The 25,982-nt window shown below is 38.8% G+C and overlaps 1 protein-coding gene across 1 annotated transcript; it reads right to left on the reverse strand.

The window, feature by feature from the left end:
* Positions 1 to 789: 789 nt before the first annotated feature.
* LOC145820741 (uncharacterized) lies at positions 790 to 13,204 on the reverse strand. The gene is made up of 5 exons (XM_082917341.1): positions 13,107 to 13,204; positions 10,867 to 12,850; positions 10,196 to 10,778; positions 9,455 to 10,086; positions 790 to 816 (listed from the first exon to the last, which is right to left on the reverse strand). The coding sequence occupies exons 1-5, from the start codon at positions 13,202 to 13,204 to the stop codon at positions 790 to 792; spliced, it is 3,324 nt and encodes a 1,107-aa protein (XP_082773467.1).
* Between the last annotated feature and the right edge of the window lie 12,778 nt (positions 13,205 to 25,982).

Raw genomic sequence — 25,982 nt, forward strand, 5'->3', positions numbered from 1 at the left:
AATTGTGTAAATAAACAAACACAGTAAAGTTTTGCATGTAAAAAAAATAATGATTTGTTATAAAGTAATGATTTAAAACAAATTTTATTGATATTTTATTTATTTATTTATTTAATTTAAACAAACGAATTTATTTAATTAAAAATAATTAAAATATTAAAGATATGTTTAATATTGCTATTACTTAGTAAACAATTAAAAAAGGGTAAAATAGTCTTTTGTTCATTTATCCTATCCAGTCCGTCCAACCAAACGTTGGATTCACTGAAAATAGTCCTATCCAGACATCTAATCCCATGAAAAAACAAACACAGGATACATATCCAATCCGACCAAATAGTCCGGGAGATTCACAGTCCCAGGACTCAAGTCCGATGGATTCTAATCCCCCATTCCACACACACAATTTTATGCGACTGAGCAACACCATCCATAGAATATCCAACATCAAACTATGCAGCATCACATAAACCAAGAGGTATTTGCCATCATCAAACCCAAGAAGAGCATAAAGAGAGAATAAAAATAAAATAAAATAAATACCCACCTTCTTGCAAAAATTCAAAATCAGAAGACACAAATTTAGTACCTTACGTAGTGATGATGCAGCTGTTGTTGAGTGATAATAATAATTCTAGTGATTGCTGCGGCTGCTGTTGCTGTTGAGTGACAATAACTATATTAATAGACGCACCTAGGATATGCATGTACAAATCAATTATTGGAAAACAAAATTACACCAAACTAAAGTAGCTCATTACAGCCACATAACTTGGGTTAATTTTCCATTTAGCTGTGACCAAAGCATTTGCTATACTGCAGAATACAAACAAGAATAGGCAATAATAACCAACATCATTTCATGAGTAAAGAATATCATACATGTTAACTTCTTTAATCTATGATCAACAAATAACCCAACAAAGATCACATAACTTAGGAATTTATTGTTGATTTCTAAACCAGTCTCATACATTTAATTTGTCCATGGTACCTTTAGCAAACCAAAAGATAACACTAAACTTGTAACCAATAAGAGTTTTGTAAGAGGGGCTAATTTGAGCCCACTAAATTATTTAGGCCCAATAGCCCAAGGTTAGTGGGCCCGAATTTATCGCAAGTCCAAGAATCGGTGGGCCCAGATTTATCGCCATCAAACGGATTGAATCGCTGTAAGCCTCGAAAGGGTTCGGGTCCACGAACCTAGAGACTTACTCGGGCCCGGACTCGAAAGGGTATTAAGCAAGCCTAGAGATCCGAGGCACTCGGACTCGAAAGGATTCAGACTCACGAATCTAGAGATCCGAAGTACTTGGCTTCGAACGGATTCAGACGCAATCTAGAAGTCGCTCCGTTAATGAGTCCCAGAACACTTGCGGGCTCGGAGCTTTCCGGGATCTACGCACCAGAACCATGGGCGTAATGGAGTTCGAACAAAGGACCCGATCCCGAGGACGGTGAGTGGAGATAAATTCACTCTTCGGTTAAACTAGCCTATACCCGGGTCGAGGTGGCACGACCCCGGGGGGTCCATGAGACTCGGCAATATTTTGCGGCAGGACGTCCTCTGGGACTACCCCTGACCCTTTGGGATGATTGGGGATCATTGGATAGGTGTGGCTAAGAAGAAGGGTTCGCCGAGGGAGTGATCTCCTCTTCGGGGTTTTCTCATCCTCGGAGAAGTCACCTCCTCGGAGAGGTCACCTCCTCGGACAAGGTGGTTAGAGAGAATATCCCCCATGTGCCTTGCACATGGGCTCCATCCTACATCATGAGGTGCCTATAAATAGCACCCACCCATAGCTTTACAAGGGATGGATTTTGGAGATTTTTTTAACTCTTGGGAAAGAACTAATTTCCCTTCTCCATTATCAACCTTGAGAGTGAAAGTGGGAGATCCATGGGAGAGCCTTGCCATTATTCTATTCTCTAGCCATTTTGCCTTCTTCTTCACCCAATCTCTTATCTCCATCATCTCCTTTGTTGTCGTGTTCCTAAGTTGAGATTATTGAAGAATCTAAGCCTCTCATCATATTCTAGAGAATTCGAAATTGTTCTTCAAGGATCTTCGAAGATTTTCGAATTTTCCAACTCCTTTCTTGAACCCTCTCCTACATTTTGGCGACTCCGCTGGGGAGGCGGATTGGTTAATGGTCTCAACGAGATCTGGAATCCACACAACTCCAACAAGGATGGCAGGAGAAGATGAAGTTCACCAACAAGGATCCTCTAATGGTGGTGATGACAGAACCACGGCTCCAGATCAACCACTTTTGCTTGAAGCCATTCAAGGACTTCAAAATACTCAGCAGGAGATTCTTACCACTCTTCAGAATCTCACTCACACCATGTTGGTGATGAGTTCTAACTTTGCATCGGCGCCAAACGGAAATCAAACTGGTGGTGGAGTTATTCCCGCCGGAGCGCAAAATCAAATCCAAGGAGAAGTAAGCCCCAATCAGCCTATGGCTCATGGCAACACGGCCACAGTAACACATGCTCAAACCACAGTAGGCGGCGGCAGTTTGCCCATGCCCGGGCTCCATGGCGTGCCAAGCCAAGATCCAATGGTGACTAGGGGAGTTTCTAGTGTAATGAATGGTGCTCCGGCGACTGTTGGTGTCCAGGAAAACATAAGGAGCGTGATGGCGCAAAAGGGAGCTCTGCCCGTACCTAATCTTGTCACGCCACCAGTAAATGTTACCCAAGCACCAAGCGGGCCTCCTTTGGTGCCGACAACAAATCTGCAAGCACAACCCGGTATAGCGGCGCCGTACGGTGGACTTTACGGGCCTCAATTCAATATCCCATCACCAACTGGCTTGTCTATAGGCGCTGATGGCCAGTATCGTCAAATGTCCTCACCAATGATGAATTCGCAGCACCAGAATGGCCAAGACGCCCCTAGCTCAGTCTTCGGGTACATAAGCCAAGTTCCGGGAATACCACCATCAAACTCTCTCCCTCAACAGTTTCTCACTCTCGCCGATGTGCAGGCCATGTTCGATCTCGAACGGGGCAAGAGGACCTTACCCTCTTTGCCTGATCCGGACGTCAAGCCGCCTTACCCCATTGAGATGCTGAGCTATCCATACCCTGAGGGGTATACAGTGCCGAAGTTCATCAAGTTCGACGGCAAACAAGGAAATGCCTGAGAACATGTTGTGCGATTCATCGAGACTCTAGGTATTCATGGTTCAAACCACGTCCTCCGACTGAGAGAATTCTCTAAGTCCCTCACCGACCGAGCATATAGTTGGTATGTTAATTTGGCCCCAAACTCTGTCCGAAGTTGGGAGGAAATGGTTAACAAATTCCACTCCAAGTTCTTTCAAGTGGCGGAGAAGGTGACCACACTTACATTGTGTAAAGAAAAGCAACAAGAAAGTGAAGACATCCTTGACTACGTCAAAAGGTTTCAGGACAAGGCCGTGGATTGTCATGAAGCAGTTGAGGAGAGTTATCTGGTTCAAATTTGTCTAGAAGGGGCATTGAGCAGGTACAAAATGTTTCTAGTTAACCACAAGCTACCCACCTTCTCGGCATTAATAGAAGCAGCTCGGAACATTAGCATTCCTCAGGCTCAAGAGTCCGGATTTAAAGCCAGTTACAAGACTAGTTTCAAGTCATCTCGTGGACCTATCGTTGCTGCTGCCTCTACCCCGGATACCCGAAATTCACAAGGAGGAGGTCATAGAGGCCAGAAGAGGAAGCAATATAATGGTGAAAAGGGGAATGTTTCTTATCCATGTGGAATCGAGGAAGTAAAAGCTCTAGTTAAGGAATGGGTGGCTGACGGAGAGCTAAAATTGCCTTATGTCGAAGAAATGCCTTCAAAAAAGGACCGCGAGAGCCCTGAATTTTGTGTCTACCATCGTACATTGAAACATCCGACAGAGAAGTGTTGGACTCTCAGGAAAATCTTCAGAGATAAAGTCGAGGCAGACGAATTGAGGTTCAAAAAGCGAGGGACTCAAGACATCCGAGAACAACCATATCCTCAACACCGAGACAAGGGCAAGAATGTTGCTATGATAGCTTATGAAGGCCCGATGATCGAGGCTATCGCCAATCTCGATGACGATGACTGTTATCTGGACGACATCCTCGAGCCAGAGGGTGAGCAAGTTTACTATGGAAGTGCTATCGATCCAGAGGGCAGAACATTTATGACTCATGGCGAAGATCCCTTTGATCCAGAAGGAGGATAAGAGTACTATGGAAGAGGAGGACACCATGTTTATGTGGCATCTTATTTTGAGGAGACCGAGGAGTTGGTTAACTACGAGCCTCCAAGAGTGGAAAAAGATCCGGATCACTATGCCAAAACCTTGCAAGACTGTGTAAAGTTCAAGCAGTTCTTTGACCAGCTTGGACTTTCCAAGGAGGCAAGAACGGAAATCACCAAGTCTATCATTAATATAGTCGAGGCACACCATGAGGAATGCATGTCGACTGAGGGGTCTATCCCGAGGAAGGCAAAAGAGCAATCTAGTGCCATTACTTTCTCTGAGGCTGATCGAAAGTATCCTTTTTCTCACAATCGCCCGCTTTATGTGACTGTTTTTATTAACAGGGTTGAGTTCAAAAGGGCCTTTCTAGATAGTGGAGCCTCTATCAACATTATGACTCGCGCTACTCTAGAAAAAGCCGGAATCTCTGAAGAACGCATTGTGAAGCAGCCGATAGTCATCACTGGTTTCGGTGGAGAAAGGAGAGTTACTATCGGATGCGTAACAGTTGATTTAGCCGTTGGAGAAATTCGCTCGGCCACCAAGTTCCATATTATCGATTCTGAAGCAAATTATCACATCATTCTAGGGAGGACCTGGATGCATAGATATGGGGCTGTACCATCAAGTTATCATCAGTGTGTTAAGGCTAAATGGGGAAAGAAGACGGTGACAATTCAGGCTACAGAAAGGCCGTTCGAGATCCATGAAGCTCATTATTCTGATGCCATCTACTTCACCGAACTGGCTATCGAAGAAGTTCCCACCACCTCTAAGCCTCAAGGGGTCAAAATTCCTCGTTGGGAGGATATCAAAGATGACAAGGAGCCGATGGCAGAGTCAAGTAAGCGGACAATGTCTAGACCAGAAAGTCCGCCTATTCCTCGGAAGGTGATGAAAGTTCGAGAAGGAGGCAAGATGGTGTACTATTTATGAAGGTGCGGGGAGTCGGTTTCTTCAGTCACCGACTCCGAGTCAAAAGAAGAGCCTCCTGACAATGATATAGTAATAAAACCTGAAGTGGCTCCAGAATGCATGCAAGATGGGCCGAAGCCTCAGCCTGAACAACTTATCGAAGTAGATTTGAGTGATGGACAAGATGCACCGAGGCCGGTATTCGTAAGTTCGAGCCTTAGCCCAGAGAAGCGGGAACAGTTGTTAAAGTTGATAAGCCGATACTCAGATGTGTTTGCTTGGTCATATAAGGAAATGCCCGGACTAGATCCTGACCTAGTCTCCCACTATCTTGATGTGTTCCCAAACTCCAAGCCAATTAAGCAAGCTGCTCGAAAATATCATCCAGATCTCGAAGAGAAGATTAAGGAGGAGATTGAAAAACTTCAACAGGCTGGTTTCATCCGGCCAATACAGTACCCCACGTGGTTAGCAAACATCGTGCCAGTAAAGAAGAAGAATGGCCAAATCAGAGTATGTGTAGACTTTCGAGATTTGAACAAATCTTGCCCGAAGGATGAATTCCCTCTTCCTCACATCGACACCCTCGTGGATACTACCTCGGGACACCAGATGTTCTCATTCATGGATGGATTCAGTGGATACAATCAGATTAAGATGGCTGAAGAGGACGCAGAAAAGACCGCTTTTAGAACACCTCTCGGAAACTTCTTCTATACAGTCATGCCTTTCGGACTCAAAAATGCCGGTGCAACTTACCAAAGGGCTATGACTGCAATCTTTCATGACATGATCCATCATGAGATGGAAGATTATGTTGATGATCTAGTGGTGAAATCCAAGAAAGAAGAAGACCATCTCCGAGACCTTGAGAAGGTATTCAAGAGGTGCCAGAAATTCAAAATGAGAATGAATCCTCTCAAATGTGCTTTCGGGGTGACGGCCGGGAAGTTCCTCGGGTTTCTTGTACATAGGCATGGTATCGAGGCAGATGAAGACAAGGTCAAATCTATCAGAGCAATGCCTCCCCCGCATTCTCAGAAGGAGTTAAAGAAGTTCCTCGGGAAGGTGTCTTATATTCGGAGGTTTATCCCAGCACTGGCAGAGATCTCTGCGCCTTTCGGCTCTTTGTTAAAAGGAGATGCCAAGTTCGAGTGGAACCAAGAGCACCAAAAGGCCTTTAAGAGAATCAAGGCGGCCTTGACCTCGCCTCAGACCATGATAGCCCCGCAGCCCGGGGTGCCTCTAATGTTGTACCTAACTTCAACCCCCAAGTCCATAGGGGCATTATTGGTCCAAGATGTAGATGGAGTAGAACGCCCGGTGTATTACATCAGTCGGAAGATTCGAGGAGCAGAAGTCCGATATACTCCAGTAGAGAGACATTGTTTAGCTTTGGTATTCACTGCCCAAAAGCTCAGACATTACTTCCTAGCACATCAGATTCAGATTGTTACTAGAAGCGATCCAATCCGATACCTCCTCAGCAAGCCTGCTCTAACCGGGAAGGTGGCAAGATGGTTGTTAGCATTGGGTGAATTCGAGATCACATGTGTAGCCCCCAAGGCGATCAAAAGTCAAGCCTTAGCTGATCTCCTTGCCCAATTTCCAAGTGGTGACTATGAACCAGTGAATGAAGAATTAAGAGGAGAGGTGCACGCAGCTATGGCTTCCGAGGAAAGCTTCTGGACATTGAGCTTTGACGGAGCAGCAGCCGGAGGGAAAGGAGGAACCGGGATAGTCCTTATAAGCAAAAGTGGGGAAAAGTTATATTTGTCTTATAAACTGGATTTCCATTGTTCGAATAATGAAGCCGAGTATGAGGCTCTTATTTTAGGCTTGATAGCAGCTGAGAAGCACAGTATCAAGAAGATTCGGATCCGGGGGGACTCAAAGCTAATAGTGAAGCAAGTTTCAGGACAGTTCGTCTTAAAGGAGCCTGCCTTGGCCACATATCGAACAACAGTCCAAAGGCTTCTTGACAAATTTCAGAAGGTCGAAATAGAGCATGTGCCTCGCTCCGACAACAAGTTTTCAGATGCCCTCGCAACATTAGGGGCAAGAGTTGACATTCCAGAGGAAGAGGCAACAATTGTTATCAAGAAGAGAACAGAACCTTCAATAATACCCGAAGACAAAGGCCTTCTGGAGGACTGGAGAGGAGAAGTCCTCGAGCAACTCAGAAGCAAAGTTGGAAAACTGACTATGGCCAAGCTTGCCCAATTCACAATTATTCAAGGTGAACTTTACTTCCGAGGAGGTACCGGATTCCTAGCCCGGTGTATTGGCCAACAAGAAGCAAGCTTCCGACTACAACAGATCCATGAAAAGTCTTGCGGGGATGGGGATATCAGTCTGTATAGAAGAATCCAAAGACAAGGTTATTATTGGCCCGAGATGGAGAAGGACTCAAATCAATTACAGAGGGAATGCCCCAAGTGTCAGTCATACATCCGGGAGGATGAGAGTTCCTTTGAAATTGATACCCCTGACTGGAGGCAAGTCTACATTGATTATCTCAAAGAGGGAACACTACCTGAGAGCCCGAGGGACATTGCACACCTCAAGAGGAGAGCGAGGCGGTACTTTCTTGATCAGGACAAGCTGTATAGAAGAAGTATTGAGGGCACTCCCCTGAGATGTCTCTCCAAGGAGGAGTCAGATCTAGTCCTCGGAAGAGCCCACGAGATTGAACATCAAGGAGGGGCTCGGCTGTTCGAGCAACTTATACACCTTGGGTATTACTGGCCGACCATGGAGTCAGATGCATCCCATCACGTGAAGAGGTGCCAGACTTGTCAGAAACACGGAAATTTGATCCATGCTCCAGCTGTAGACCTGCATAGTATCCGAACGCCATGGCCGTTCCATACCTGGGCTTTTGATCTGATAGGGCCCATCTCCACATCTTCTAAGGGGTACAAGTGGATTCTCGCAGCCACAGAATTGAGTACAAAGTGGGTCGAAGCAATTCCTCTGAAGAACGCTACGGGGCCTGTAGTTGCGAACTTCATCAAGGAGAATATCATTTGCCGATTTGGAGTACCAAACACCATCCTCTCGGATAACGGCACTCCCTTCATAAACAAATATGTGAAGAGCCTCCTAGAGACTTACCAAGTGAAGCATCACAAATCCACACCCTACTATCCAAAAGGGAACGGGCAAGCGGAAGCCACAAACAAGACACTGATAAGGATTCTGAGCAAGATGATGGATGAGTTTGGGGGGACTTGGTCCGAACAGTTGATAGTAGCCCTATGGGCGTATCGCACTTCGAAGAGAAAGCCAACTCAAACAGCTCCTTACTCCCTTGTGTATGGGTCCGAGGTAGTGTTACCTATAGAGTTGGAAACGCCATCTGCTCGAATGGCTCTCGCCTCGGGGATGATATTGGAGCCTCGAACCACCAGATTGGAAGCATTAGAGGAAAAGCATGACAGAGCTGCAAAAGTCATGGAAAGGTATCATGAGTCCATCGCTCGAGCCTATAACCAGACTGTGATACCAAGGAAGTTTGAAAAAGGTGATCTAGTATGGAAGATTGTAGACCCAATCATGCGAGGACAGCCTTTGCCCAAGTTTTCTCCAAAATGGGAAGGGCCCTACAAGGTGGTTCAGGCAAGCTCAAGCGGGTACTACAAACTTGTAAGGGTTGAAGACGGCTTCCGAACTGGCCCACTCAATGCAAAGTTTATCAAGCATTACTACCCATAGTTGGACTCATCTATGTTGAAATTCATTTTCACTTTCTTACTTTGTCTAAAGGTTGTATTTCCCTTACGTTATGAAGAAGCTGGTTTTCTCTATGGTGTATGTTTTATCCCATCACTTACAGTGAATCTATTATGCTTTTGTCAAGAAAGTTGAAGAACTAATGAGAATATTTCAGCTTTTATAAACATGTGCATATGATTGTTCTATCATTCGAAATAAATATTTTATCAAGTAGAATGAGAAAACAATGCGAAAATATCCAAACAACAAAAATTTTGTCATTTCATTGCATTGTCCTAGATAAAACATTTTTATCGAAAGGGGCAAGAAAGTAATGATAAAAAAAAAACTCAATCCTTCCTAAAGACACCCTCGAAGAAGCTGCCCGTCACATCTACATCTGGAGGACAAACAGTAGAGTGTGCCTCTAAAGTCTCCAAGGCCCGAGCATAACCCGACTCAAGTTCACGAAGAGTTGCCTTTATTTCATCTATAGAGGTGCGATAAGAAGCAAGCACAGACATAAGTTCTAGCTGATGACTGGCGTTCGAAGCTATATCCAGGCGCTTCCGAAGCCATGATAAGTCCACTTGGTGACGCTCCATGTCAGAGATCCCCTGATACGCCATCTCGACTACTTTCCCATTAAGGTCACACAACCGTTGCCTGTCCAAGCTATATAAGATAGTGGCAAAAGACTCGAGAAGAGCAGTCTGAATGAGTGGACACTGGCAAGCAAATGAAGCAAAGGTCTCTAGGTAACTTGAATGCACAAGCTGTAGAACTGAAGCAAACTCAGGAGCTACCCAATAATGGAGAAATGATACTTTGCCAGAAGCTGAAGGAGGAATTGGGGCCGGAAAGCTGCTAGTCTCAGGAATCTCCCCAATGTCTATCGGGTTAGATGAACCACCTGGAGGGGTAACTCCCGGCAGAGGTCCCGAGCCTGAGAATGCCGAACGATAAGGGGAAAGACCAAAAGCATCACTATCAATGTGGAAATCACTGAGATTCAAATCCAAAATATTCGAAGGCACTGGCGATGAAGAACCTCTGGCAGTCGTCTCAAAGACAGGTGTTCCCCCTTGAGAAGGAGAACCGTGAGGAGTTACAGAGAGAGTCGGAGTAGAGTCCGGGGCAGGTGAAGACGGGACCCCGGTAGCAGCTAACACTGGAGCAGAGTCTGAGGCAGGTGAAGGCAGGACCCCGGTAGCAGCTAACACTGAAGAAAAGATAAGGAAGCCTTATTAGAGGTAGGGAACAGGAAAGCCATTTGAGTAAAAATGTCTCACAGATAGAAGTAAATGACAAACTTCAGAAAGAAAGATTACCAGAGGGAGAATCAATATGCAAAGCCGGAGCAACTGAAGGACTCCTAGCATCAGCAAGGTCACTTGGCCGTATAGAGAGCACCTGATCGATCTCAATGTCTGACAAAGCCTGAACAGTAGCAGTCATCCCTGAAGAAGGAAGGAGGGTCGGAGGATGAGAATCGCCATAAGTGCCAGAGCGAGTCTCAGAGATTTCTAGCACATCCACCTCCACACCATTCCCAGAGGCGCACCTCGTCTCTACATTGCTTCTAGAAGCATGGCCTACGGCATCAATTTCTGTGGCATCAGTCCCTCCAGTAATCTCAACATCAGAACGGTGAGCCCCAATAACCTCGTCACCAAGAGAGCGCTCCTCCTCAGCTACGGTAGGGCGGTGACGATGCATGCGTGGAATAAGGTCACAAAAATGGTCGGAGGACTCAGCCTCATCATCGTCATTATCTATAACTGCTATACGAGAGGTGCGCATCTTCACAAGTCTTGCAGACAAAGGGAGGGTGTCGTCCAAATCTGAGTCCGGCCTGGGGGAGGCAGCATGGCCAGGAGCCACGATACTGAGAACGTCAATAACCGCAGGATCCTACACAACATGGGCAAATAAAAGTTTTCATTTTTAGAAGGTATAGTCGCAAAAAGGAAAGTAACTTCAAATCAAAAATTTCGGGTACCTCATGAAGCCTTTTGGAAAGGCGAGGAGCGGAAGGACTGGCATCAGAAGTCCTCTTGTGAGCCATCTTCTTAAGGCGGGTCGTCCGAGGACCAGAGGCCTTATTCAAAGGGACTGGCTCCGGAGAAGTAATTGCCAAGCTAGAAGCAGATGCCCGAGCAGAAGGGTCAGTTGGAGCAGATGAGGTGAAGAAACTCTCGTACATGTGGTCAGATTTTCGGCTCTCGGGTAGCCGAAGAGAAGAATCCTTCTTATAAATCGGCGGAGGCAAACATACGGTCGGTCTGCTCTGGACAAATGCAATAAACGCATCGATATTCTTCTGCCAATACCGCCTGAAAGAGGGGGTGAAACCCCCTACTCGGCTCAAGCCTGGCATCGTCAAAGAGCCGGATATGGAAAGCACGGTGTGTACAAGCCCGCGACTGAAGCGCCCGTAGCTCGCTGAAAATGATAATAAAGGAGGTGCTGGCCCCGGGGTACATTGATCAAACCCGAATTGACATGCTACGCGGTCAGGCCTATAAACGGCACTATCAACGCCTTCCTCATGCCACACCGGTAATGAACTCGGACGAATCATAATCAGCATATCAACAAAGGGTGCAGGGATGTTCTTCGGCAAAGGAAAGGACACCGAGCGGGAGGAACCATGATAGATAAGCGGTGCGGCCACACCCACAGGTGGGCATACATACGGCTGTGCCACAAAGCGTTGGGGATCATCCACCAGAGTATTCAAGGATAAGGTGGAAATGGTACGTGACCACCGTGTAATCAACGGCTGGCAAGACTTCGCTTTCTCAAATGTCCGAGATCCATCAGTATCGAGCACGGGGATGCCATCTTTATCCACTATCTCCCGAAGAACTTCCGCCTCAAATACAGTCGGAGCAGGGGCAAATTTTGGGAACCTCTCGAAGAAGAAACATAGCAGAAACTGGCTGTGAATAAAGGAGACAGGCTCATATCGACCCACGGAGCGAACCATATCTCGATGTAGTAGATCCAGCCGATAGTAGAGATTCCCAAGAAATAGTGGAGCCAAAGGGATCCGATCTCCTCTGAAGAGCCTGACTGCCAAGGGGAAGACGAAAGGATTGAGGGAATCCGGAGGCGTGCTCGGAAGAATGAAGAATGAAAGGAAGCAAGCCAGAAATCCCAAGAAATAGAGCCTGGAGTCATACATCGGACCGACCTCATACTCCCGAGAGTTAGGGTCAGCATCTCTGGCCAAGGGCTGAAGATATTTGAAGAAGTGGCGGATCCATGCAGTATAGGAGGCACGGTCCGTCCTTACTCGACTAGTCCTCCTCGCTGAACCATCAAAAACGGAACTCCACCGACCACAAGTTTGAAGATTTAGCTTCAGAGATTGGATCAAAGAATCATCTTCGGGGGGTGTCTGCTCAGGGTCGAAGGCATCAGGGCCGGTTACTTCCAGACGCAGCAACATGAACACATCCTCAAGGGTGGGCCCCATCTCGTGCTGGCCAAGTATAAAGGTGTGTGTCTCGGTGCTCCACCGAAGAGCCATGGCTTCCAAGCTAGCATTGTTACGACGGATGGATAGGGATCGAGATATTTTCACTAGGATCAATAGGCGGGCCTCTTGAAGCCGCTGACAGAAGCTCTTGTCCGAGAGAACATCATCGACCCACTCCTGCCAACCAAAAGGAGGGTTTGAGAAGGCCTTGAACTGAGGATAACAGTATGGAAAGTCCCCCCGCTCAATCCGAAAGCGTAGCACCGAGGAAGGAGAAATGAGGGCCTCATGTCCAGAGTCAGTGTCCTCAGTGAGACATAATGGAGCCCCCTTCGGAGATAGAAGAGAAGTGGTGGAGGTAGCCGCCCGCCAGAAGGGGTCTTTCCGACCAAAATAAGGAGATTTCCTCCACTCAGATGCCGGAGGTACATCCCTCTCTTTCATGAGAGCCGGTTCTGATGACCCCGGAGCTACGGGTTTCTTTTGAGAAGACATATGGCTGAAATAACAGGTATAAATAGTAAGGAGTTGACCATATTAAAATTCAGAATATTGGAATTAAAGCAACACATTCGAATGAAATTTCGGCATCAACTATTCGTTTCTCTGAGAGTCCATGAATTCAACAAATTCTACGAGGAATTTTTTTACACCAAGAGTCCAGGTTCAACTCCGGAAGTCATCAACAATTCTTTTTCTCGGGTGTTCTTCAAGCTCAACAAATTACAGTACCGATATGTGTATCAACAACATACAGATTTTCAGTTTTCATCATCGATAAGAGATGCAATATCATAGGTTGTTTTGTGATGAAGTTCAATTGGGTCAATTTCTCAAAGTCACTATGTTCCATGTTAGAGGTCCAATTTATACGAGGCTCAAAATTTGGACAGAGTAAAGTTCAATAGCAAATTTCAGGCCCAAGATCCGAAGTATTTTACATTTCTCATCAGTAGCAAGATTCAATGGATTGTCATGTGAATTACAAGAGTGTTCCTCCCAAGTCAATATTATTTGTTCAGTTCAAGTGGCAAATATTCTATTACGAGGGCAAAATTCAGCAGCAATGGGTCAAGTTATGCAATAGTCCAGAATTTCTTTAGCAAATTTTAAGTCAGAAAAATCGTTTAAATAAATCCCACAACTTATTTCAAAAATTACAAAGCCCAAACAAATTCAAGATTCACATTGGGATTTCAAATCACTGATTTTTTTTTTTTTTTTTTTAATGTATCAATGCATGGATTCATTCGTTTATTGGTTTATTTATATATATATATATATATGAAAGTGTTGAAAAAATATATATATATATATATATAAACAATGCTGCCACCACACAAAGAACATATATATAAATAAAATAAATAAATAAACAAAACAATTAAAAGAACTTGCTCACAGATTCAAGCCAATGGAGGAAGAGCACGGCTGGAAGTAGTGGCGAGACCACAAACGCGAGACAGATACACCTAAGGCCGACGCCGAGTTGAGCAGGCGCTAAGCAAGACCACACACGTCGCGTTGAGTGGGCGCACGTGTGTGGTCGGCGCTGGATAGTCCGAAGACGGAAGTAACAGTGGCACCACAGAGGAGTCGGCAACCACACACGTCACGTTGAGTGGGCAACGTGTGTGGCCTGCGTTGGAATAGTTGAAGCCGACGGCGGAGTTCCAGCAGAGTGAAGGCAATAGTGAACGACGTTGAGCAGTCGAGGTACGCGTCACAGGTGATGTCACGGAGACGACGCCGTTAGTGGCTCTAGAAAGCCAGAAGCAGCAGCGGTGTTACAGAGATGCCGACGTTGGTGTTATCTGGTGAAACAGAGCTCCGGAAAGTCTGGGTTTCTAAGGAAATTGCGTTGATTGGCTTTGCAATAATAACCAATGTGCACACGGCTTCAACCTCTAATCTGTTAAAAGAAAAAATGTGTGTCATTGGAGTCATAGATTTTGAAATAAATTTTTTTTCACAATAAGCTGCTACAAAACAAATGTATATATATACAAGAGGAAGAGGTTCAAGAATGGTGGGTAGCACTGAACAGCCGGGGCAGAAGACAAAGTCGGGGCAGAGAGGAGCTAACGGTGGCCGGTGCTGGGCAGCTGAGGCCGAAAGTTGCAGTGATGTTGCTGGAGACGTCGCAGAGTTGTGTCTGTGCAGAGAGGTTGGCGTCGGTGCTGGTCGTCGGTGCTGGTCGTCGGAGCGAGCTGGAACAAAGTGGTGGCTGGGCCGCGACACCTGCGGCAGTCAGAGCTGGGATAGTGTCGGCGTGTCTGGAGTTGCAGCAGTCGGCAATGAGCAAACCCGAAGCAGGGCTGCTTGAAGAAGAAGAACGAAAGCTGCTAGAAGGAGAAGAAAAACGCTGTGCTTGAAGAAGAAGAAGGAAAGCTGCTGGGTTGGTCTCTGTAGAGAAGGAGAAGGCTGAAATGGGTGTGGCGGCTGTGCAAAGTTTGTAAGGATTAGGGTTTTGGCACTTTCATTAAATTTTTGCTTGTCAATTTTTTCTGTAAATTGAAGTGCGTCATCAACTTTATCCATAGGCTCTGTCGTGACAAAATGTTTTTTTTTTTTGGGAACGTGATGCGAAACAGGGTCGAAGAAATGACAGTATGCATGTCTGAGAAATTTAAAATTTCTCATACACGCAAGGGGCAAATGTAAGAGGGGCTAATTTGAGCCCACTAAATTATTTAGGCCCAATAGCCCAAGATTAGTGGGCCCGAATTTATCGCAAGTCCAAGAATCGGTGGGCCCAGATTTATCGCCATCAAACGGATTGAATCGCTGTAAGCCTCGAAAGGGTTCGGGTCCACGAACCTAGAGACTTACTCGGGCCCGGACTCGAAAGGGTATTAAGCAAGCCTAGAGATCCGAGGCACTCGGACTCGAAAGGATTCGGACCCACGAATCTAGAGATCCGAAGTACTTGGCTTCGAACGGATTCAGACGCAATCTAGAAGTCGCTCCGTTAATGAGTCCCAGAACACTTGCGGGCTCGGAGCTTTCCGGGATCTACGCACCAGAACCATGGGCGTAATGGAGTTCGAACAAAGGACCCGATCCCGAGGACGGTGAGTGGAGATAAATTCACTCTTCGGTTAAACTAGCCTATACCCGAGTCGAGGTGGCACGACCCCGGGGGGTCCATGAGACTCGGCAATATTTTGCGGCAGGACGTCCTCTGGGACTACCCCTGACCCTTTGGGATGATTGGGGATCATTGGATAGGTGTGGCTAAGAAGAAGGGTTCGCCGAGGGAGTGATCTCCTCTTCGGGGTTTTCTCATCCTCGGAGAAGTCACCTCCTCGGAGAGGTCACCTCCTCGGACAAGGTGGTTAGAGAGAATATCCCCCATGTGCCTTGCACATGGGCTCCATCCTACATCATGAGGTGCCTATAAATAGCACCCACCCATAGCTTTACAAGGGATGGATTTTGGAGATTTTTTTAACTCTTGGGAAAGAACTAATTTCCCTTCTCCATTATCAACCTTGAGAGTGAAAGTGGGAGATCCATGGGAGAGCCTTGCCATTATTCTATTCTCTAGCCATTTTGCCTTCTTCTTCACCCAATCTCTTATCTCCATCATCTCCTTTGTTGTCGTGTTCCTAAGTTGAGATTATTGAAGAATCTAAGCCTCTCATCATATTCTAGAGAATTCGAAATTGTTCTTCAAGGATCTTCGAAGATTTTCGAATTTTCCAACTCCTTTCTTGAACCCTCTCCTACAAGTTTAAAATGTCAGAATTAGACCAATTTCTTTCTTATAAATACTCAAAATAATGTACAAACTAAACCCACATAGGTTATATGAGGGAAAAAAACGTAAAAAATTATATACCCACATAACAAATCTAAGCTTCTTTATTTTCACACAGTTGAACCCAAATATTGATGCAATCATACTCATACATGATGTAATAAGCACCCAAAAGCATCAATTAATTTAATGATATAAGAAAATACTCAAATAGAATCCTAGAAAAGTGCAAAATTGAAACAGGAAAAAACATCAACATATATAGTACCTAACTACATCCAAACAGAAAATCTCTCTGCATCTAGAGAATGTAAAACCGCAGAGGCGTAACACAACAAAACTGAGGCAGTTTGCACTTCAATCACAATTGAGAAACTACTTCACTGAGCAATCAGTGCTTGGAAAACGAAGTACCATATTATTATGGGTGTGGAGTGTCTAACCTTCAGATTTGAGAGAGAGAGAGATGAGTGCGTTTTAGACTACCAAGGGAGAGAGGAGAAAGAGAGAGCCTTTCGGCAGGAAAATCGAAAGTTGGAGAAACAAATCCAATCGTTCATGACATATCTATAATCTATAATCAATAATCTATAACATATGTTGAAGAATATTATTAGGGTTTCATGAAAAAAATATCATAAAATATTTTATGAAAAGTTTTTATTCTTTGATTAGTGTGTGATATTTTTTTATATGTGTAATCTAGCGGTAGAGAATTTTTTATAATTATTTTCATGATATTAAAAAAAGAGGAAAACACATTGAATCTAACGCAAGATGCCAAACGTGTATAAAGCCCAATTGCCCTCTATTTTGTGGTTTATTACCCTTTTCTCCATTCCGTTAGTTGTTCATTATTTATTATTTACTTATGGATAAACTTTTTATTTTTTTAAAAGTCAAATATGAAGACAATTTTGATATCATTATTAAATCAATCAATTAAATTAAAAAATTCAAAAATAAAACATTTTATATATTAAATATATTGATTACACATTAAAAGCTTAACAACTACCCATTACATGATTATTATCCAAATACATAATAAATATTAATTTGATAAAATAAATAAATAAATAAATTTTTACAAAATTTCCCAATTTTATATTATTTTATCTTTAGTGGGTACAAATTATTTTTAAAAATTCAAAAATACTTTTTTATTTGTCAAATTAGTTTATATTTTATCAAATTGACGACTTTGCTTTTGAAATTGAGCAATGGTATCTTCAGTTGTCCTTATTTAGAACAAGATTCAAAATTTATGATAAAATGTGTCACAATTGCAAAGTCGGGGACCAAAGTAACACGAGTCTCAAACTATAAGGGCTATTAGTGTAATTCGTCATTTATTTATTTTTAACTGGTTAATTACTCATCATGACTTTTGAATAATTTGTAATAATTTGTCTTTGCTGGTGGAAGAAGGCTGATGAAACTCACAACGAGAGGTTAATATGGTCTAGTTATGATCGATTTAGAATGAAATCAAGATTAATTTATTGGCTATAATTCTAAAAAAATTAAAATAAAATTAACTCATGAAAATTATGAAATTGATCCAAACCAAACTATTTAAATTCGATCCGGTTTAATTTGAAACCACGGTTTCACATAATCTATTCATAAAAAAAAACCATTTAACATTTTCAAAAAAATTTAACTTATTATAAATTTTAAAAATAATAATAACATGCCCATCAAACAAGCTACTCTCAACATATCAATTTTATTGAGTATTTTATTAATACAAAAGATATATGTCATTTTTTTAAAAAATTTAAAAATTAAATGTTATAGATTAATTTATTTTTCTCGTAAAATAATTTTTTCACAATGTGTATAGAAGAAATTATGTTTAATTATTAATGTATTCAAATTAACTCAATATATTTATACACATACTTTTATTCCACCAATAAAATTTTAAATTCTGCCTTTGGTGACAAGACCCCCCATGCGAAACACGTGGGGGGCCAACTAACATTTATAAAAAGTGGCAAAGCATTAAGTTGAGTCTTAAGCTCCAATTAGAAAAAATGTCATTTCTACAAATTAATATTACAGCTTACCATTGTGATGGGCCATTTGATATAGAAATGATGACGTATAGCTTTGCTATATATCAAGACACGTAGCCTCGGCATAGAGGTGGTGACTTCAGTTTTTCTACAAAATATTTCATATAATAAGATACTTATAAACTAAGAATTTACCCATAAAAAAAATTGATGGACAAATCATGGATTCATAAGTTTGGATTTATAGTATTTTTGTTCCTATAATATATAATAAAATTTCCAAAAATCTAGAGATCTGTAGTTTGGTAAAATGATGTAATAAGAGTTGGACCTTTTTATCATTAGATGTGTAATAAATTAAAAGTTGACACCTATTATGCCACATCATTGTCGGCCAGAGTTTGGACGACAATGTTTATTTTTAATTTCCTCTTTCAAACAGTGTTCACTATCAAAATGGTCTTGTTCGAGTGAGTAAAAAATTATATATTGTGATTAGCTCCATTTCTAATGCCCATGAAGTTGAAGAAGAGCCTTAGGTGAAGACAATGTTAATTAGCAATTAAACAATAACTTATATGGCTTTTTTGTGTCTGAGATTGCATGTCTTTCATTTGTTTGCTACGTAGTGTTTTTGTTATGATTTATATATGGGTTATAGATTTATAGCAATTGAATATGCTTGTATTTGTAAATATATTTATATGAGAAATTATAAGCATGTTTGGTTTATCTCTCAAATATGTTTAGAAAAAATATTCAACATGTTTAGTTGAAAATTTTAGGTAAAAAAATTTTTCAAAATCACTTTTCTCTCTACTACACATCAATCAATCACTTTTTCCCTCTCCTCTTTTATTCTCAATCACTTTTTCTCTCATACACATCTATTCAACTATAAAAAAATATCAAATCATCCAAAATTTCAAAACTCCAAAACCATTTTCAAAATATACAACCAAACAAATTTTCAAATTTTCTAAACTCTCTCCAAAAAAATATTTTTTAAGTAATATCTTCTTTGAAACTTAACCACCTATGTTGAGTATACATGTTGGCTCATTTAACCAAAAGCCACCATGTTTTTCTGCTAAAGTTATCATTGTTCGGTACACATATGTCTAGATACTTGATTTTTAATTGATATATTTTGTAAAAAACAAGGGGTGGTTTGGCTTGTTTTCAGGGGGAAAAAAAATTATTGAAAATTTTGAAATTAATTTGATAAAAATAAATATCAAAAAAATATTTTTAAAAAATGAATTTTGACCTCCCAAAAGATAAAATTATATAAAAGTGATAAGTATTTTAATTTTTTTTTATTTATTTCACCAAATTAATTTTCAATTACAAAAATTGAAACAAACTTTTAAAAATCAAATCAAACATAGGCAAGGTGAATATGCATGGGCTGGATTTATTTGGTTCTAATGATTTTTTGAGTGGTTAACACAATGAAGAAATTAGTAATTGCTTTGGTTATACCCATTCAACCTAATCACTCAAGCAAGCAACCAATGAACAACAACGTTCAAACAAGGTTACATATTTTGATGGTTAAACCATCTGTCAAACAAGACACTCTAATATGTGATTTTCTGATTTGCAATTGTTTTTAGGATAAATTACCAATAAGTCATATTTTTGGGGCTTATTATTCATTAAGTCATATTGATAAATTTATCAGTCTCTCTTATTTGTATGAATAAATTTACAGTGATAAATTTGTCAATAGGACATGTAGTTAAATAAGTCCAGTTAATAGGTTTGATTGGTAAGTGTCCTCCCCTTTTTTTTTCTTCTTTTTTTTTCTTTTTTTTTTCTATACAAAGATGATACTCAATTTGAATTTAATGCTCCCAAACTCAATTTTTTGTATCTAATGAAGTCTATTTGTATATTGATATTACGACTTTAAAATTATCTAAAAACATCTTAATAATACTATATATTGTGGTACAACTTATTTTCAGTCAACAATAGCGCGACTCCCACTCGCAATTTATAAAAAAAGAAAAATTGGGAGAAAGACCTAAATTTCAATCTTATAAATTATAAATATGAATATAAATATAAATAAACTAAAAATATGGAGGAAAAAAAAAGCAAAATATGAAAAGTTAAATAAAAACGAAGACTATAATTTTGATTGCAAAGGAATTTGTGAGAGAAACTTAGGTCCCGTTCGTTTTCAGAGGTAGAATATAGGGGATTCATAGTAAGGGAATTGATAGTGAGGCCTTGTTTGAGAACCAACCCATTTAGCTAAAAAGTCAAAAAGCCAACAACCCATACCAAAAAGTCAAAGATTCTCTTTTCTCTCTACTTTTTGCATATCTTTTCGTAAAAAGTCAAAAAGTCATCCCAAACATACTAATTTTTTTAGCTCATATTTTAGCCAAATAACCAAAAAGTTACTTAGCCTGTTCCCAAACGAGGCCTAAGTAAAATTGTATTTGTTTTAATGATAGTTGTTAGTGTAGAAATTGTTAAATTATTTTTATATAAAATAATAAAACAAATACAAAAAATTAAATATTAATGTTCAAAAAAAAAATTCCCAATATGTAAAAAATAAAAAATAAAAAAAATTTCTAATCCCCTCATTATTTTTCTAATACCACATCCACCTCCTTCATCCCAATCCCCCTTCCAACTTCTATCTTAATCCCCTCCTTCATCCTAATCCATTCCCCAACTCTACAAACAAACACAACACTAAATAATCTCACCTCTATCCTAATCTCATTCCATCCTTTACATCTCAAAACAAACGGGGCCTTAAGTCTCAATGGAGATAGCAAGACAAATGTCCGTTTTATCTAATCAAGCCTTGACAACCAAAAGTTTTGAATTCTTCTCTCAGGATTTCTTGGCAAACAAACAAACCAAAAGACGAAGAAAACCCAACACTAAAATAATGTATTTATCAAAAATATTAGAAAATTAATCAAATAATAAAGAAAAAGAAGAAGAAATTAGGAGAAAGGCATCTATATAAATTTCAATATTATAAAATAAAACTAAAAATATGAAAAAACAAAACAAAATTAAAAATTTAATTAAAAACGAAATATGATTTTGATTGCAAAGAAATCTAAAGGAGAAACTTATCTCAATTGGAGATAGCAAGAGAGATGTTCATTTTATCTAATCAAGTATTGAGATTCAAAAGTTTTGAATTCTTTCTCAAGATTTCTTGGCAAACAAACAAACCAAAAGACAAAGAAAACCCAATACTAAATAATATATTTATCAAAAAAAAAAAAAACCTAGAAAATTTATCAAATAATAAATAAAAGAATTGTGAAAAAACATCAATAATAAATTTATAGCACTTCACTTCACTTCATATGTCATATAATATAATTCAGAAAAAAGAAAGATTGGGAGAAGGAACCTTTACAAATTTCAAAAAAAAAAAAAAATAAATAAAAATGGAAAGTTAAATAAAATAAAATAACTATAATTTTGATTGCAAAAGAATTTATGAGAGAAACTTAGTCTCAATGGAGATAACGAGAGAGATGCCAATTTCATCTAATCAAGCCTTGAGAATCAAAATTTTTGAATTCTTCGCTCAAGATTTCTTTGAAGACAAACAAACCAAAAGACAAAGAAAACTCAACACTAAATAATATATTTTATCCAAAATATTAGAAAATTAATCAAATAATAAAGAAAAAGAAGAAGAAATTCGGAGAAATGCATCTATATAAATTTCAATATTATAAAATAAAACAAAAAATATGGAAAAACAAAACAAAATATAAAAATGTAATTAAAAACGGAGATATAATTTTGATTGTAAAGAAAACTAAGAGAGAAACTAATCTCAATGGAGATAGTGTCACGACCCGCTCCCCGTACCTAACGATTAAGCATAGTGATAACCAGTAACTAAAGTTACCTCCGGTCAATTCTTGAACAAATTAATAAACGCGAGCGAAAATAATATTTAAGTGAGGGTACCGAAATAATCATCGGATCTTCTATTTTTATTACAAAATGTATTGACTAAAAAGGCCGATATTTACATATAAAAATATCATAAAAATGTTGTGTGTGTCTATTCTGCAACCCCGCGTCTAAGACTTTCCAAAAGCTATTTCTGAATTGCATTGCTTCCTGAAAATTGGTAAACAGCTATAAGCACATGGCAGAGTGAGAAATATTATGCCAAGAGTATAAGGGACACAAAATAACCATGGATAGTTATGTAACTAAAATATTTAAAATAACTTAGTCTGAATAAATAACCATTTAAGTGGGAAAACTGAGATTATGTAAATAAATAATCATAACCACGGTACTGAACAAAACAGAATAAAGGTCACAGGAGTGACAGTCAGAACAAAGGTACGGATTCAATAGGTGGCTCGTACGGATTATAGAGGTGGCTTCCACAATAGTGTAGTACTTATCTCCACACAACACTTTGCACCGCACAGAACAGAAGTCAATAGATCCATGACAACATAGGACCACAAAGTGACCAAATAGAAGCCGATGGTTATTTAAGTCCCCCAAGGCGTAGGACTCCCGTGGTGGTACTTACAAAACATAATTGTTTATAAGCTTATAGTCAAATATTCTTTAAAATTTAAACAAATATATCCATAGATTTCATTTTAAACAATAGAGTTTAGAAATTAATCTACGTAACTATAATATTTATAAAATATAACTTGTATTAATATAACTAATAAAATACAACTTGTATAAAATAAATTATGGTAAATCAAAACATACGTAAAATATATTATGGTAACTCAAGGTATAATATAACTCACCTTAATAATAACCCTTACTATTTTCTTCTTATTTTTACTACCTTTTCACAGATGTTCCTTCGCTCTCCTTCCTTTTCCCTTTCTCCCTATCCTCTTTTTCTTCCTTTCTCTCTTTTTTTCCTTTTCTTTTCCTTAGTGACCACCTCCTCCCTATTTATAGGGAGGTAAGAACGTGGCCCGCATATCTCTCTCTAGATTTGATAATAAATTATATGATTTTATATTTATCTTTAATAAATATTTAAGATAATTATACTTTGACCAAGTTTTTCAATATAACTATATAAATAAATTAATCCCTAATTAAATTACATTCTATCGTATACCAACAGAAAATTAATTATTTATTTTACTGCCACACTCATTATTATTATTATTATTATTATTATTATTATTATTATTATTATTATTATTATTATTATTATTATTTATTTACTCTTACTTTTATATTTATTTATTTACTATCTTTAACTTTAATTTGGCCTAACTATTATTATAATTCCATATTTATGTTAATTTGGCCCCAAATAATAATCCTTAAAGTTAAAGATAGTAAATAAATAAATATAAAAGTAAGAGTAAATAAATAATAATAATAATAATAATAATAATGGGTGTGGTAGTAAAATAAATAATTAACTTTCTGTTGGTATACGATAGATTGTAATTTAATTAGGGATTAATTTATTTGTATAATTATATTAGAAAACTGGGTCAAAGTATAATTATCTTAAATATTTAGTAAAGACAAGTATAAATCCATATAATTTATTATCAAATTTAGAGAGGGATACGCGGGCCACGTTCTTACCTCCCTATTTATAGAGAGGAGGTGATCACTATGGAAAAGAAAAGGAAAAAAAAAGAGAGAAATGAAGGAAAAGAGGATATGGAGAAAGGGAAAAGAAAGGAGAGCGAAGGCACATCTGTGAGAAGGTAGTAAAAATAAGAAGAAAATAGTAAGGGTTATTATTAAGGTGAGTTATATTATACCTTGAGTCACCATAATATATTTTACGATGTTTTGACTTACCATAATTTATTATATACAAGTTATATTAGTTATATTAATACAAGTTATGTTTGGAAGTTAAGAAAATCTTTGATGGTGGAAAGAAATAATGAGGTATTAATTTTAAGGTGAGTTATATTATACCTTGAGTTACCATAATATATTTTACGTATGCTTTGACTTACCATAATTTATTTTATACAAGTTGTATTTTATTAGTTATATTAATACAAGTTATGTTTATAAATATATTAGTTACGTGGATTAATTTTTGAACTCTATTTGTTTAAAATGAAACCTATAGATATGTTTGTTTATATTTTAAAGAATATTTGAGTATAACCTTATAAACAATTATGTTTTGTAAGTACCACCACGGGAGTCCCACGCCTTGGGGGACTTAAATAACCATCGGCTTTTGTTTGATCACTTTGTGGCCCTCTGTTGTCATGGATCTATTGATCTCTGTTCTGTGCGGAGATAAGTGCTACACTATTGTGGGAGCCACCTCTATAATTCGTACGAGCCACCTATTGAATCCGTACCTATGTTCTGACTGTCAGTCATGTGACCTCTGTTCTATTCTGTTCGGTACTGTAGTTATGATTATTTATTTACATAATCTCAGTTTTTCCACTTAAATGGCTATTTGTTCAGACTAAGTTATTTTAAATATTTTAGTTACATAACTATTCATGGTTATTTTCTGTCCCTTATACTCTTGGCATAATATTTCTCACTCTGCCATGTGCTTATAATTGTTTACCAATTTTCAAGAAACAATGCAATTCAGAAATAACTTTTAGAAAGTCTTAGACGCAGAGCTGCAGAATAGACACACACAACACTTTTATGATATTTTTATATGTAAATATTGGTCTTTTTGGTCAATACATTTTGTAATAAAAATAGAAGTTCCGATAATTATTTTGGTACCCTCACTTAAATATTATTTCTGCTCATGTTTATTAATTTGTTTAAGAATTGGCCGGAGGTAACTTCAGTTACTGGCCATCACGATACTTAACCCTTGAATACGGGAAGCAGGTCGTGACAGATAGCAACAGAGATTTTCGTTTTATCTAATCAAACATTGAGATCCAAAAGTTTTGAATTCTTTTCTCAGGATTTCTTTGCAAACAAACAAACCAAGAGACAAAGAAACCCCAACACTAAATACTATATTTATCGGGAAAAAAAAATTAGAAAATTTATTAAATAATAAAGAAAAGAATTACAGAAAAACATCACTAATAAATTTACAGCACTTCACTTCACTTCATATGTCATGTAATATAATTAAGAAAAAAGAAAAGATTGGGAGAAGGAACCTATATAAATTTCAAAAAAAAAAATAAAATTTAATCAAATAATAAAGAAAAAAAGAATAAGAAATTGGGAGAAAGGCATCTATATACATTTCACTATTATAAAATAAAACTAAAAATATGGAAAAACAAAACAAAATATAAAAAGTAAATTAAAAATGAAGATATAATTTTGATTGCAAAGAAATCTAAGAGAGAAACTTATCTCAATAGAGATAGTGAGAGAGATGTCCATTTTATCTAATTGAGCATTGAAATCCCAAAGTTTTGAATTCTTTTCTAAGGATTTCTTGGCAAACAAACAAACCAAAAGACAAAAGCAAAACCCAATACTAAATAATATATTTATTGAAAAAAAAAAACTAGAAAATTTATCAAATAATTAAAAAAAATTATTAAACAAAGAATTACGTAAAAACATCACTAATAAATTTACAACAATTCACTTCATATGTCATATAATTAAGAAAAAGAAAGATTGGGAGAAGGAACCTACATAAATTTCAATACTATATCACTTATTATTAAGAAGAAAAAATATGAAAAAAGCGACAAAATATGGGAACGCTAATTAGACACTAAAGACTATAATTTTGAATGCAAAGTGCTTTGGGAGAAAAGCCTAGTCACAATGAATACTGTGAGAAAGAGATGTGAAAGTAAAGAAAAAAATATTACTTACCAGTTTACCTATTATTGTAAGTGACTCTT

This window comes from Camellia sinensis, chromosome 2, assembly GCF_055761805.1.
Source record: "Camellia sinensis isolate YWXY chromosome 2, ASM5576180v1, whole genome shotgun sequence".
Lineage (NCBI taxonomy): Eukaryota > Viridiplantae > Streptophyta > Magnoliopsida > Ericales > Theaceae > Camellia > Camellia sinensis.

What these genes read in the sequence shown, in the direction of transcription:
- LOC145820741 (XM_082917341.1), bottom strand. Translation starts at nt 13,204, where the DNA reads ATGGAACATAGTGACTTTGAGAAATTGACCCAATTGAACTTCATCACA. An exon ending in GCATATTGATTCTCCCTCTG is followed by an intron (nt 10,087 to 10,195) that starts GTAATCTTTCTT and finishes TCTTTTCTTCAG; the next exon opens with TGTTAGCTGCTACCGGGGTC. An exon ending in CTGACATGGAGCGTCACCAA is followed by an intron (nt 817 to 9,454) that starts GTGGACTTATCA and finishes TGTATTCTGCAG; the next exon opens with TATAGCAAATGCTTTGGTCA.